The 14,825-nt window shown below is 47.1% G+C and overlaps 6 protein-coding genes across 6 annotated transcripts; 5 read left to right on the top strand and 1 right to left on the bottom strand.

Moving 5' to 3' along the window:
* Positions 1-1,192: 1,192 nt before the first annotated feature.
* On the top strand, positions 1,193-1,868 carry FMAN_15407 (uncharacterized protein; the record flags this gene model as incomplete). Its single annotated transcript, XM_041826126.1, has 2 exons — positions 1,193-1,384; positions 1,599-1,868. The coding sequence occupies 2 exons, from the start codon at positions 1,193-1,195 to the stop codon at positions 1,866-1,868; spliced, it is 462 nt and encodes a 153-aa protein (XP_041691438.1).
* Positions 1,869-2,313: 445 nt separating this feature from the next.
* FMAN_15406 (uncharacterized protein) lies at positions 2,314-3,858 on the top strand (the record flags this gene model as incomplete). Its single annotated transcript, XM_041826125.1, has 7 exons — positions 2,314-2,448; positions 2,501-2,544; positions 2,597-2,734; positions 2,796-2,963; positions 3,075-3,501; positions 3,564-3,648; positions 3,698-3,858. The coding sequence occupies 7 exons, from the start codon at positions 2,314-2,316 to the stop codon at positions 3,856-3,858; spliced, it is 1,158 nt and encodes a 385-aa protein (XP_041691437.1).
* A 1,549-nt stretch (positions 3,859-5,407) lies between these two features.
* FMAN_15405 (uncharacterized protein) lies at positions 5,408-6,950 on the top strand (the record flags this gene model as incomplete). The annotated part of the gene is made up of 2 exons (XM_041826124.1): positions 5,408-6,608; positions 6,919-6,950. The coding sequence occupies 2 exons, from the start codon at positions 5,408-5,410 to the stop codon at positions 6,948-6,950; spliced, it is 1,233 nt and encodes a 410-aa protein (XP_041691436.1).
* A 620-nt stretch (positions 6,951-7,570) lies between these two features.
* FMAN_15404 (uncharacterized protein) lies at positions 7,571-8,139 on the bottom strand (the record flags this gene model as incomplete). Its single annotated transcript, XM_041826123.1, has 3 exons — positions 7,571-7,639; positions 7,691-7,860; positions 7,917-8,139. 3 exons carry the CDS (start codon positions 8,137-8,139, stop codon positions 7,571-7,573), a joined length of 462 nt encoding a protein of 153 aa, XP_041691435.1.
* Positions 8,140-10,474: 2,335 nt separating this feature from the next.
* Positions 10,475-12,824, top strand: FMAN_15403 (uncharacterized protein; the record flags this gene model as incomplete). Its single annotated transcript, XM_041826121.1, has 3 exons — positions 10,475-10,972; positions 11,517-11,859; positions 11,911-12,824. 3 exons carry the CDS (start codon positions 10,475-10,477, stop codon positions 12,822-12,824), a joined length of 1,755 nt encoding a protein of 584 aa, XP_041691434.1.
* Positions 12,825-13,151: 327 nt separating this feature from the next.
* On the top strand, positions 13,152-13,559 carry FMAN_15402 (uncharacterized protein; the record flags this gene model as incomplete). Its single annotated transcript, XM_041826120.1, has 1 exon — positions 13,152-13,559. The coding sequence occupies one exon, from the start codon at positions 13,152-13,154 to the stop codon at positions 13,557-13,559; it is 408 nt and encodes a 135-aa protein (XP_041691433.1).
* Positions 13,560-14,825: the final 1,266 nt, after the last annotated feature.

The following is a 14,825-nucleotide window of genomic DNA, read 5'->3' as shown; positions in this document are numbered from 1 at the left end:
ACCTTTCGGAACGGTGTTGCGGCGCTGTAAATAGCTGTTGTTTTCAAAAATTTCGTTCTCGCTAATATAGATGTTTTTAGACCTAGATACCTTCAATCCGACTAGCATGTTACGACCCCGCGGCTACCTCACGTGTGACCCATAATTTTAATCCTATCAGGACTGGTCACTGTCACACCCTTAAGAGCATTCGATGTCCACTCCACAATGGTCACCCAGTAAACACCACAATCACTTGTAGTGACCGTCACGGTCACCCAGACGTGACCACGTCATGTATATATACATTCACTTAGAAGTAGATTGAACTTAGCTCACCAGCTATCAATACAACTTCTTTACATTGATCAAGTTCAACACGCATTGATCTACCATGAAGAGACCTAACACTTCGACAACGCTCAGCACCACGCCCTACGCAATCTGCCAACAATAAACCTAGCACGGCTTAGTTTATCCACAGTTGGGAACCAACCCGTCACACGAGGTATATAAAGGATTGTCTTACTTTTTGGATATATTTCTTTTTTTTAAGCTGTTTAGGATGGAATTTTAAGATGTATTCGCAGAAATAGTTCCGGCTTAAGCCGATACGAGAAGAGCATATTAAGGGCTGTACCACTGGTAGTTGTGCAAAACGAGCACCCCTGCCTAGGCCGTAGGTAGAGCACATGATGATGTGAGTGGAGTTATATTCCAACAGGGATAAAAATCCGCAATTAGACCCCTCGACATCTTACAGAGGATGGCCACATAGGAACCCAGCTGAAGGCAACAAGAACAGAAAGAAATGGAATTGATGTACTCGAAGAGCCTTGGGGTTTAATAAGTGAGATCATCTTATAGACAAAGCCGACAGCTGCGGGGAGATTGTAGGTACTATGGTCGCGCAGCATGGTGCATGAACACCGACAGAGCCTCAGCACGAAGTCACGAAGGATAGATTCTTGGAAGCAACAGCAAGTGGATGAGAAGATGGAGGAATAAGAGGCGGGGAGTCCGGATTTCTCCAACAGAAAGGAAGCAATTTAGATCATAGATAGCGAATGAGGATCAAAACGGGACACTTGGGGACAGCTGGCCTTTCAACAACAAGGCAAAGTGTTAGCCGGGCATAGCTGCGGATAAAAGCGGCCACGACCGTGTAGGATACTCAAATCAAAATCCTTCTGCACTGCCCCCTTCCGAGCTGATGGAAGGCAGCATCTTAAAGCAATCAAACTCACCCGCGCGCTACCCTCAATTGAATCCTTCAACGCCCGATCATGTAGGGCATTCGACCATCGCCTTCTCATGCTCTTCTTCTGGTTCTGCTTCAGATGATCGGCGCTCACGATGCCTGTTTAAATTAGATTGGTCACTTTCAAGCCGGGATTGGTTAATGGTAGGCTGACGGCGTGCCGGAGGAATAACGTGCCGACCCGCATAGCAACGGAACATTCCTTCTCCAAAATTTCAAAACCTTTTCCTACACCACCACCATTGCCTGCAGCGCCAGCTCAAACGCAAACAACCAACACGCGCGACGACCTCTACATTCCTCATCGCCCATCCCCGTTTTGACTCTCGGCGATGAGCCACTCCTGGCAAGACCACAGAATCGAAAGCGACAGCGTGACGACGGGCCTTCGCAAGCCAACATTGACCTTTTAGCGAAGAAGGCTACGACAAGAAGCGGAATCGAACGTGAAGCCTGGGGGTCCTGGGAGTATCCCCCCGAGTTCTACGATAGACTCTCGAAGATCAGCCTCAATCGACGAGCTTTAAGGAACTCGACAGACGCACCCGTGCTCGGCGCTCTCATCCCTTTCCTCCAGCCAGTCCCAGCACTGGTATTCTCTCTTGCACCACACGCCCCCAAGACCTAGCTCGAAGCCGTGCATGCGGGGAGGACTTCGAGGGTGGAAGGAGATAGCAAAACGTAGCGCCCGTAATAATCTTTGGGGCGACAGGATGTAGCGTACCGTAACAATTAATGATCGACCACCATGCTATACAATGAATTCTTACCTTCACTGATCAAGATGTCTGAGCAATCGTTTTTCTGAGATTGCGCCCGTTTCTTACTGTGGAGTCCTGCTCCAACTTCTCCAATTTCTCTAATAAATTTGACAACTGACTAAGTCCACTGGCCGCCCGGGCCGTTACCCCATCCATTGGACCGGCGTTAACGATAGGGGTCATCCCCACTTCATAAAGAGGACGGGCAAAAAAGCCCTCAACTCTTTAACATGCATCTTCTTTAAGCTCTTTATTTTCCACCCTTTCATTTTGTACTGCTGTATCTTTTTTTTTCACCTTCGTTACATGATCATGTCAAATCAATCCATAGGAAACACAACACCGGCCGTGGCGTCAACACCGGTCGCTGTCCCTACTGTACCTATTGAGTCCCCCTCAAGATCTCCGCCGGCTCAGAACGAACTTGTCCCTGCAGACGATTTCGATGTCCGTCCTTCAGCCCCGCTGAACTTTGAGGACAGTACTTACTTTTTAGTAGCATGATTCTCAAGGGGATGTTGACTCTTCTCTTGGAACCGATGCGTTAGTGGACATCATGATAGTTCATATCACGCGTTACTCACAGATCTCACAGTGAAAGCTCAACCGCCTCAGTTTCTGCCAGTATCCTCGAGTACCGCCGAAGCCAAGGACGCACGTACCACAGCGACAAATTCACCTCAAACTACTTTTTCCCTAACGACGATCAACAACTAGAGTCAATGGACTTAACGTGCGGCTTTACATCTTTTACATCTCAAGGCGTAGTGACGCGATCCTAACTAAACAAACAGGCACCATTACTTGACGCTTCTTTTGGACAACGAATTGTTTCTCGCTCCTGTGAAGACAGACTCTACACAGGTGGGACGTTCTCACAAAAACTCAAGCTGGTTGGAAGTATTTGTGCTGACTTTTATAACGCTTCTCGCAGCAAGTTCTAGATGTTGGGACTGGAAGTGGTGAGTTCTTGACCGTTGCTACTTTGGATCCCCACTGACGGGTTCGTAGGCATCTGGGCGATGTATGACATTCGAACATGTCCGCGTATGCCACCTGTTTACAGACTGTAGTGAATTCGCCGACCGATACCCCGATGTAGAAGTCATTGGCACAGACCTTTCCCCTTGCCAACCCCAATGGGTCCCGCCGAACGTTCGATTCGAAATTGACGATGCAAGTCTATCCTGGACATGGAAGGAGAATCACTTTGACTTGATCCATATGCGAGACCTCTTTGGCGCTATCAAAGACTGGAACACTCTATTGAGAGAGGCGTATCGCTGTTGTGCTCCGGGAGGCTGGGTCCAGTCCGGTGAAGCCGATATTACGTTCCGCAGTGACGATGGAACTACTGAGTTGGAGCCTGTATTCAAAACCTGCCAGAAGCTCTTTGAAGATGGTAGCAGAATTCTAGGCAACCCTTTTTTTGTGCACGATTTGCAGCAGAAAGCGTTTGAAGAGGCTGGCCTGGGAGACATCAGAACGGTCGATTATAAGGTGCGTTTCTTCTCTAGAGCTTGTTGTTTGTCTGTTCTTGAGACTGAAACGGTGTTCTGTAGCTTCCTGTTGGTGGTTGGCCTAAGGACCCAAAACTCGCCGAGATTGGTCGATTCGTTAAGTTCACAATAGAGAACGACTTGGAGGGTGAGATATTCCACTCTTTGACTATTGACCGATCTCTCACGCCCTATAGGTTACACACTCATGATGTGGCACGATGTTGTCCAATGGCCCCGAGATGAGTACCAGGTGTTTCTCATGAGCATGCGCAGAGCGATACGCAACCCGGAGGTTCATAGCTACATGGTTGTGCGTTACGTCTACGGCTGCAAGCAGGTGCAAGGCCCGATATAGCCGTGATCTACGTTCCCGAATTTTAGCTCTTATTTACTCCGACGTCTACTGTAACGATATGAAGAGAACGTAAATGTTGCATTTGTAGATAAGTCGAAGCTAAAAAGGGCTCGATCTCGTTCCACATAAAACCTCATACGGACATGACTAGACATGGTTGAGATAACATGCGGCACCAGCAAGGGCAGTTCCTCGTGTTCAAGTACCTTGTCGAGATCCATTTTGGCCCAAGTCCACCGATGCTGGTTCGATATAGGGATGGATTTCTGGTGCGGAGCGGAAAGAGTCAGTGTGTACGTGTTATGACAAACTTGTCCGTAAAGATTGCGACCGAGTCGTCTACCACTGCTACAGGACCAGTAGTGGCAGGCGCAAGCGAGTCCTTTGAGGTGCAAAGGTATCGGAAGAAAAAGATGCTCTGCTTTCTCAACCCGGGAAAGCAGGAGATTCAAACAGAAGGCAGAAATTGGATGGAACAAGTGTTGGATGATGGAGGTAAGCATTTCTACTGACAAAGCCTCAAGTCTGGACGGGTGTTCTGAATATCTGCGCTCGCCACGGGCCCTAAGAAGAATCAGAGTAGCAGTTCGAAGTTGTTTGTTGGACGTGTTTGTCGCCCTACCTCTACGTAGTGTGATGCTCTGAAAGATCATGCAAATTATCGACAGATGAGATAGCGCGGGTTCTATCTCTATGAATTAAATACTTGGTGCAGGACGGAGGTGATACAGGAGCATCGTCAAGAGGGCTGGGGGGATAGTCTATTAACCTCGAGTCGGGCTTTTGATACAAGAATATGGACCTGTCGTAAACCCACGCGATTACATGCTATAGCCGTGGGTGGTATTAGGCGTACAGACTACCTGGCTCTAAAATCTTGTGTCTCTGAAAACGGACTCTCTGAAACGGCCAGCATTGCACGCCCCGTGCCGTTCTTGGTAACCGAACGAAGCTGCCCGTTCTGTAGTATCGATGAGGCGACTACATTAACCTGGTTGCGCTTCTCCGCTATTATCCGGATCGCCTTAGGAAGACCCGCTCTTCTCGTCTGTTCCTTTCCTAGCCCTCGCTTGCTTAACTCTGCTGCTTAAAGGCCAACTTTTTCGAATGTTCAGCGTCATATCTCCAGGTGCTTCATCTCCAGCAGCTGAAGCATGGTCTATCAACTTGGGACTATTTACTTTTAGTGAGCTGTTGTCATCTTAGTGTTAAGCGTACTTTGTTTTCCTCTGATCAAGCTCCTTCTCGCTCTTGGTTTAATATCCCCATCGCTATTGCAAATTTAATTGCGGCTCGCACCGCCTCTAGGTTAGGCGTTTATTTAGGCCTACCCAACGCAAACTTTTCGCCTAGAAATAAGGACAGGTTTTCTATCATACTCTCAATTCAGCCGGTCGCATAACATCACATTCTGTCTCCTACTTTATACATCAGAACAGAAAAGGCTCTAACGTACATGATAAGCGAGTGCAACAAACAAGCGAGTGCAACAAAAAATCCCGCAATGTGTAGTTTCCCGGTTCAACCAATTAATTCTCAACCACTCAACATGTCAAACCCAGATACTGAGGCTAGAATGCTTCTTGCTCTTCAAGCCCTTCAGAATGACCCAGAATTAAGTCTCCGACGCGCCGCGGCCATCTACCAGGTCCACTACTGGACTTTGTATCGCCGACGGAAGGGCATCCTGTCCACGCGTGATTCCATCCCGAAATCACGCAAACTATCTGATCTAGAGGAGCAGATCATAGTTCAGTTTATTCTTGACCTAGATTCGAGAGGCTTTCCCCCGCGACTGCGTTGTGTGGAAGAAATGGCTAATAGACTGCTCGCCGACCGCGATGCGTCACCCGTCGGCAAGCGATGGGCTTCTAACTTTGTGAGGCGTCACAAAGAGCTCAAGACACGTTTTTTTCGTAAGTATGACTACCAGAGAGCTAAATGCGAAGATCCGGCCGTGATTCGCAACTGGTTCAGGCTCGTAGCGAATGTAATCGCAAAGTATGGCATCCGGTCAGATGAAATCTACAACTTTGATGAGACCGGCTTTATGATGGGAGTCATTGCGAGCGGAATGGTCGTCACCGGTGCTGAGAAGCGCGGAAGACCAAAATCAGTGCAGCGTGGAAATCGTGAATGGATTACAGCTACCCTAGCAATTAATGCTGAGGGCCAAACGATCCCACCATTCATCATAGGTGCGGGCCAGTATCACCTCGCCAACTGGTACGAAGGGAGTAACCTCCCAGGCGATTGGGCTATCGCAACGTCTCCAAACGGATGGACCGATAACGAAATAGGCCTGGAATGGCTCAAGCACTTCGATAGGTGTACTACTAAGCATTCAAAGAATCGCTACCGTCTTCTGATCCTGGATGGGCATGAAAGTCACCACTCGGTTGACTTTGAGAGATATTGCAAGGCGAATAAGATCATCACGCTTTGTATGCCACCTCATTCTTCTCATCTGCTACAGCCTCTCGATTTGGTGTGCTTCAGCCTGCTCAAGAAGGCTTATGTGCCAGAAATAGAGCATCTGATCCGATGCTCTGTGACCCACGTTTCCAAGACCGAGTTCTTTCCGGCGTTTCACGCCGCATTTCGAGCCATAATGACGGAGAAAAATATCAAGGCAGCTTTCAGAGGAGCTGGTCTTGTTCCTTTCGACCCAGAAAATGTGGTTTCAAAGCTTGACGTGCAGCTACGGACACCGACGCCTGCAGAGGAGGCAGCTAGCCCTTCGACCCCTTGTGGGTTTCAAAGACGCCAAGGACGGTGCTTGAGGCCCACTCTCAGCTCGAATACCTCGAAAGTAGAATTAAAAGGCATAAAAGTAGCTCCCCTGAGTCAATTTTGGAAGCATTGAGGTCTTCCTCGAAGGGGACAAAGATAGCCATGCACAAGGTTGCCTTATTAGAGGCCAGGGTCCAAGACCTTGAACAAGCAAGCGAGGCACTAAGTCGGCGGCGCAGAGCAAAAAGAAAACAGCTACAGAAAGGAGGGGTGATGACAGTAGAGAAAGGAAGGCAAGCAATCAATCAGACTGATGTCAATGCGCAGGCAATGGCTGGACCATCGAGAATCGGTTGTGAAGAAGGGTCTACACAATTGAAGGAAAGGCGTTGTGGAGCTTGCGGAAAGACAGTACATAACGCAAGAACTTGTCAAATAGTTGTCGCTACGCCTTTAGAAGAATGTAGTGATTGAGTTTACCTTTTTTTCATCATCTGTTGTGTTGTAAAGCTGTTTCTATCTAGCATGGTGGGATCCTTTGTTGCACTCGCTTGTTTGTTGCACTCACTTATCATGTATGTGACGGTTGTGGTTTCAAACAGGGAAACTAGTCCGTACTAGGTTTATGTTTGCAGAACGTAGGGCGTGTATACTGAGCTTGGCTTGGGTGTCACGTCTCTTAATGATCAAGTAATGCGTGTTAGGCTTATTGATGTAAAGAAGTCTTATTGATAGCTGGTGAGCTAAGTTCTATCTAGTGCTAAATGAATGTATTTATGTGTTGGTGGCTCACGGTTTAGGGAGACGGGCTCACGGTGAGTCGTGAGTCTTAATAGTGAGTCCATCGTGAGTCGGTGGGGCGGCTCACGGTTGGTTTTCTTACAATGTGGCGTGAGTCAATGCCTGATTGGTGAAATTTTGTGGGGTGCACGTGACGTAAGCGCCATATCCTGTTGGGTCGTAACACAAGTCGTAGCCTTCATCCGCTTAACTTCTTCTGCAATTCAGTTTCAATTGCATCAAGAACCTTAGCAAGTGCATCGCGAATCTATAAACAAATAAGCTTGCTGCTATAGTTCCCAAATCTCAATTGACATACCTCATCAGATATGCCGTCGGGGACATTTAGTGTCTTACGGATCGAAGATGCAGCTTCTTCGAGGGCGCCAATATCTAGATCCGACCACTTGCCAACCGTGAAGGTCTCAGTCCGCCCTGATTTACCAGCCCCCTCAGTCACATTGTTTAGAATCTGTAGGGAGACCTGGCCTGAATAGAAGTTAAATGACTGCTAGATGGAAGATAGCGATGAACGGCTGGCTTACCATTGACAGGACCCCTCCAAATCACTCCAACGTTGGCGATGTAACCGACTGCCCCCAAATACGGATTTATATCCGGAAGGCACAAGACACCAGGAAAAGCAGTAGTATTCACGCCATTTGTTTGGCTGGGATTAGCATATGCGGGCGGGTTGTAAATAAGCAACAGAGCAGCAACATTGTTGTTTAGTGCTACAGACTGATTGACATTGACGAATGTAGTCATATTGATCTACTTTTTACGTGGCGTTGAATGAGGGGCTTTGTAGATAAAGGAAGTGATCGATATTGTCTGGGGAGGGAATTCCATGCATGAGGACATCCATCTTATATACACATCTACTCAAGCGCTGAGATTTTAATAACACTCCGATTATATCGCAATGTTCACGCCTAGACAGATAATAGGAAATCGGAACTATTGTGTCTCAGCTGCCTGATGATTTGTCTTGTGATATCTGATTGGACTCAAAGGTTCTTGATGCAACTAATACTAATAGTTCAAACTATAATTAACCAAGTGGACTAGCTTTCAATATACGGCTGTCCGTGGCTGGCTGATACCCTTGAAAGACGCTGTTCAGACATAGGAAAGTCTCAGCCCAGGCAAGCGGAAACAGGTTCAGCCTGTGAATTAATTGAAAGCAGGATATTCAGCAGAATATTTCAATAAACCATCCTGAAATATTATTGTTGGCAATTTGTGTGTGACGATTGCGGAAAATGGCACTGAGTCGTCACTATTCGCGGGGTAGAACCCTGCTCGGCACAGAAACCGAGAGCATCCCGATAAGAGGGCTCATGTACCGGTTGATGTGAAGATCAAAGGTGATTGATGACTGCATATGCGGGGGAATCACTGCCGGTGCAGCTGATCGAACCATAACGGAGCGGACAGAACTGAAGCTTACAATGCTAAGTTACCTGGCGTCGGCTGCTTGTTTGGTGGAGATCGAAGTCTTAGCCCTTTAACCTGCCCGAGCACTAGTAGCTTGACTGACGCTAAATATCGCTTTTCATCAGCCAGCCTCACCGATGATTTCATGGAATTCGATCGAGACCTTCTATACCCTGGTTTCCGAGACGGAGGCGCCGTATAGGCTGGCCCAAAAAGGCTTCCCTAATGCCATTTTAGGCTTGTTTGTTTAAGCGAGACAGGGGATCCTCGCGCTATTTGTTCACTTTATGGATTGTGGCTGGCTAAAGCAGCCGTCCCGTGTCAAAGCGGCGCTACCATGCGGCCCTTTCATCCCACTTAACGGCCAAGAGATGCTTCAGCTATTAGTTTCTATGTTCTGTAGCTGCATGGAAACTCTTGCTTTTCTTGGAGGTGATAGGTGATATGGCATGGTGGTTTGACTTACACATGAGTCTAGACCTTCAAAAAGATCATCTGACCTATTGTTAATTCAGCTACACCGTGACGACGAAGGCGGGGTGTTTGGCGAAAGAGACCTTCGAGGCTTCGACTGAATAAGAGAATAATCAATGACGACACACGCTGCTCCCAGTTGACTTCGTTGTCCGCCATTGTGGTTTATCTCCCAACCAGTTCAAGTCTTTACTGCCGGAAGAGGGCAAATAATGGGAGCCATAGTAGCGATTACTGTACCCTGGACCTGGAGACTTTTCCCCAAAAATCAGGCTATGGCAACTCTCTCGTGTAAAAATTCTTTCTTGGCACGCACTGTTAGTGCGGTGCTAGGGCATGATTTTCTGCAGGCTATATAGCTACACAAAAACTGCAGGGACGCTATCAGCTCCCTAATATCAGTTCTTAGAGAAGGAATTCTATAGAATTTACCTTCTTTAATAATACCTTTATTGGATCTAATGGCAGTACCTTAGAACCGGAATGCCTTAGATATTAGAGGGCAATACCCCAGGCATTTATAATAACATCCTTCTAATTAATATCGCCAATTGCAATAGGTTTTTCTCCTTTAGCTGCAATTAATAATTAGAACTATCGACAAAATGAGTACACAGCAAAACGCCTTTCCAAGACAGATTTCAGGGAGAACCAACCCGCCGACAAAACAAAGCTCAATTGATTGCGCAACACCAATCGACATTCTCTCCAGAATAGCTTAATTAACGAAACAAGCTTTCTTCCTGAGAGCGAGATTAAAAGCCTTGTGGCACCCGACAAGATAATGCTATTATTGTCGAATGCGAAGCCAGAATTAGTAGACTTTATATGCAAGGATGCAAATAATCTATTTTTGGCTACATCGTTGCACCATGGTAACCTTCAGGACATCATGGGCACTTTCAAGGAGGTCGCTTGACTGTTCCAAAGATACGCTTCGAGAGAGTAAGCTCAGACGACGATTATGACTCCAGCGACCACGGTGAAGAGCAGCACTGGCGCCATGGAGACCTCAAGCCCGATAAAATCCTCCATTTTACAGAGTGAAGAGTCTCCCTGGCTTGGAACTCTCAAAAACGCCGACCTGGGTCTTGCCAAGCAACACGCATTCGCCACTACCCAGAGACAGGACCCAACCCAGTAGAAATATACAACCTCTCACTACGAGGCACCTGAAGTCATCACTACCATGAACTCTCGGGTGCCTCGCTCACGCCGCTACGATATATGGTCCATGGGCTGCATCATATTCGAGTACACGATTTGGCTTCTATATGGCTATGAAGAGGGACTGAGAAGCTTCTATGACGAGGGGAAGGATATTAATGCCTATCGAGAAACATTGTACTTTACAGGCGATCTCAGCACAAGGAAAGCTCAAGTGAGTGACGCGGCGCGAAAATGGATTAGCCACATCTTGGAAGTCGGCCCGGAATGCAATCGTGCTACTCCAAGCGTGATCAAAGATCTCGTCACGTTGGTGAAGGATAAGCTTCTCGTTATTGATCTACCAAAGGAAAACATGAGTCAGGACGGCATCAAGCGATGTCGTGCCAGTGCAGATGACTTGGAAAAGGCCTTGCAAAAGATTAAGAGAATGGCCATCGAGGATGAACATAATGGAGGTAAATACCTGTCTTCGGGTAAAAGTCGCAACGAAGCTTCCGCTCCTCGTCCGGAAAGGTTCGTAGGCAGAGCTTCCTGTCAACCAGTTCATGCTCGGCGTCAAAACCATCAACTGGTCTGATTGATGGTGGCAATGGCTGATACAAAACAGGATGTAGATAAATTGGCGGTAAATTGGAGGTGACATCAGATGGCTAACTGATCACGCTTGTACTATAGACTGTAAGTGAGATTATAGGATAGGAGCTGGCCAGCAATTAGCTAATCTTGAATTTAGTACATGGCTTACATCCCTGCTAAAATATAGTCCTACGAACGCTGCTCACCATGCATTATTGTATTCTATAGAGTGTAAGTGAGAAGTACTTGTAATGTTTTTGTTGACAATAAAACGGCTGACACAGATTGATTTTATAGCACGTAAGCAATATTTAATTATGCTCTAATAGATTTGTGTTTCGAAACTAACCGGAACTTACTAAGATTGTAAGTCTACATAATAAACCTAGGGCCAGAGTCTTTCTCTTACTAAGCATGACTTCATCTTATAGGCAGTAAGCACAATATCACGCCCTAGTATAGTATTGTGAATCTGACTTGGGCAGTTCGATAACATTTGGAACCGGATGGAAGATAAAACTATCTCGCTTGGAGTTCTGAAGCGTCACGAGACAGCGATTATGGACAGCATAACTAGGTCCCAGGAAATAGCAAAGCTATGTGACAAATGCAGCGAACTTGACTATCAGAGCGAGGAGCCCGTATTGAGGGAGACTCTGGCGACTATGAGATCCAAGATTCAGCGGTGTGCACTACACAGTCCTATTTACCGTTCTATTCCCCTAACTGCTTATGACGACCTGGAGGTTGTGCATATCCGGAGATCTGACTCCTCACTTGTCATGGACAAATCGAAAATACCCTTACTCTCTCTTTCTAAAACTTCAGGTGCGTAAAACGTTGCCAGATGCAATGGTACCCTCAGTTGACTCTAGAAAGCAGATAAGTCAAAGAAGAACTATCTATACTCTGATGATATCCACTTTGGACTACCTAAGCTTTTTGAACCCAACACTGTCCCGTACTACGACCTTCTCATGACATGGCTTCAAGATTGTGACTTTTATCATGCCGAATGTCATCCCATAGACAGATCAAGTGTTCAAGTCCCAACTCGCCTGATTGACATTGGTCTGGCGGATGGTAGAAGCTCGAAGGTTTACCTTCGCGAGGCAGTGAACGCCGTATGCCCCGAGAGAGGTGAGTTGAGATACATCGCACTATCACATCCTTGGGGCAATGGGAAAGAGCACGACCCCTTCTGCACCACGAAAAACAACCTTAACAGTCGACTAAGTGCCGGTATTGATATTAAGGATTTCCCGAACACATTCAGACATGCAATCGAGGTGACTCGAGCACTTGGTGTCTCGTACATCTGGATCGATTCGTTATGTATAGTGCAGGGACCTGATGGGGACTTCGACACTGAAGCCAAAGAAATTGAGGCCGTCTTCAGCTCGGCATATTGCGTCATTGCCGCAAGTTGCGCCAACGGAACATCACGTGGCTTTTTGTGGGAAAGGCCTCAACGCGAAGTAGTGAGACTGGATGGGTACCTTTCCCATGATCCAGTTTATGTCTATGAAGCAATTGATGACTTTCAGCATGATGTGATTGAGGGGTCGCTGAAGAAACGTGGATGGGTCCTGCAAGAGCGTGCTCTTGCACCAAGGACCATATATTTCACAGAGAATCAGACGTATTGGGAGTGCGGGCAAGGCGTGCGCTGTGATACGTTGACAAGGTTGACCAAGGAAGTTGCAAGCGAACTCTCTATAACCTTCAATGCTTACCTTGGCCTTGTAGCAGCCAGGCCTCATACCTTGGGGATCCCAGCTTTCCCAAGTTAGCTATGAAGTCGACCAGAGGAGCGAAAATACGCTTTTATGAATCACTGTACAAACAATATTCGAACCTCGATTTCACAAAGATCCATGACCGACCTATAGCAATAGCCGGGCTAGAACAACGACTAGTCAGTGCTTTCAAGACCGAAGGAGGATACGGTGTATTCAATGGAGCATTCTTTGGGCGCAGCCTTTTATGGACGAGGGATATACAACGAAGCGATGGTCTGAAATTGATTGACTTTCCCCGTGATCAGAAGTTCAGGGTTCCAACATGGTCGTGGAAAGCTTACGAAGGACCCATCACATACTTTGACATCCCTTTTGACCATGTTCGATGGACATACAACACCGCAGAAGGAAGGATTCAATCGCCATGGACGACTATGGACGTCAGACTCTACCTCGTTCTCTTTGCATACAGGAGAACTAGATGGAAGAATTGATCTTACTGCCCAAGCAAGGGAAATGTTGGATCTGGAATTAGCCGAGGCGCAGGGAAAGGTCATCTGTGACGAAGGAACGTCGCCGCCAGGTGTACGTAAGCTATGCGTTATTGTCGGAAGCGAAAAGTCAAAGGATGAAAGATTCACGACACAGGACCTAGAGTATTATACTCTACTCGTTGCGCCCTCTGATGATCTCAGCACTAGTTCCTACCGAAGGGTTGGTGTTGGCAGGTTATTGGAAAGTTGGATCGACTTTGGCAAGCCCGAGTGCATAGTCTATATATCCTAGCAACTCTCCGTAGTAAGACATTACAAGTCGATTCAAGCTCATGTGACCTTTTGCCATTGTAACATGGACTAATTTTTATGTGCTGTATGTTTTATCTTACTCAATTTTATGAAGCCGCCATGTCACAACGGATCTGGGCCTTCTGTTCTGTGTTTGGACAGAACCGGATAATTAGTCCTGGTTTAGAAAGCCCTTATATATGGCTATTGGTGTCCTATGTAGTTCAAAACTGGGATAGTCTTAAGTAATTTGTTGACATCGGTTCTTTGGACCTGTTCTGTGATTTAATAAACTTGCTTACTGGCAATGTCCTTGTCAATTGTGAGACTGTGACGCAAACAGGCCACGTGACTGTCAATCATCAGGACAAACACCAAGATGAGGACAAACAAGCTTGTCAGGGAGGGCAGACAGCGACCTGGGTGAATGACTGCATCTTACGTATAAATTCTATCCGGATTCCATAGACCTACTTAGACCTTACAACTTTTCTGTTCATGCCTTCGACTTTGACCTTGTTGACCGTATCCCCGCGTGACTGACTGACCCGCTCTAGCTCACACACACACACACAAAGTCTATTACGCCCGGTAGGCCAACGCCCAGAGGGCTCTATGAGCTAATAATACACACAATTCGCTACGGGTTGCCCTGATCTCGCCGAGCTCCTATGTTTTCTGCCTTGTTCTCTTCTGTCTCTCCATTGTCTCTCCTTCTAGATCCCTGTATCAGTTAGTAGTAGCAGGTCAGCTTGAAGACCATTTCCTCCAAGTGTTCAGTTTCCTATCGTCGGCGGCTGAAGCGGTACCTGCTTGTAGTTGTACAGGGTAGTAGTTGTTGGTATAAGTTAGTAGTGGTGTTGTCATCTCTGTTCCAGGCGACCTGTGGCGATCGCAAATCGGATTGTGGCTCGTACTGCTTTGACGTTCGGTGTCCACTCTTGTCCATCTGATGCTGCCTTGCCTCCCAAGTGAAAAGAGAGGTTGCTGCGCTTTTCTTCTATACATTGCAGCATCATATCTTTGCGCTGTGCCGTCCACTTTATGCATCGGAAGAGGAAGTGCTCTACTGTTTCCTTCGCACGCCCGCACGGGCACTCGTCCGATGGCGCCGCTCTGATCTGATATAGATATCCATTTAGCCGTGCCATTCCTGTTCTAAGTTGAGCCAGCACGCTGGCCTCTTTCCATGATAGTTGATCGTATAGCAGCCKGGTATGTTTACCAGGCAGAGCTGAGTCGACCTTTCTAGGATGCTCACCAACTC

This window comes from Fusarium mangiferae (genome assembly GCF_900044065.1).
Source record: "Fusarium mangiferae strain MRC7560 genome assembly, contig: FMAN_scaffold030, whole genome shotgun sequence".
Classification (NCBI taxonomy): domain Eukaryota; kingdom Fungi; phylum Ascomycota; class Sordariomycetes; order Hypocreales; family Nectriaceae; genus Fusarium; species Fusarium mangiferae.
This window is presented reverse-complemented; position numbering and strand designations above follow the sequence as displayed.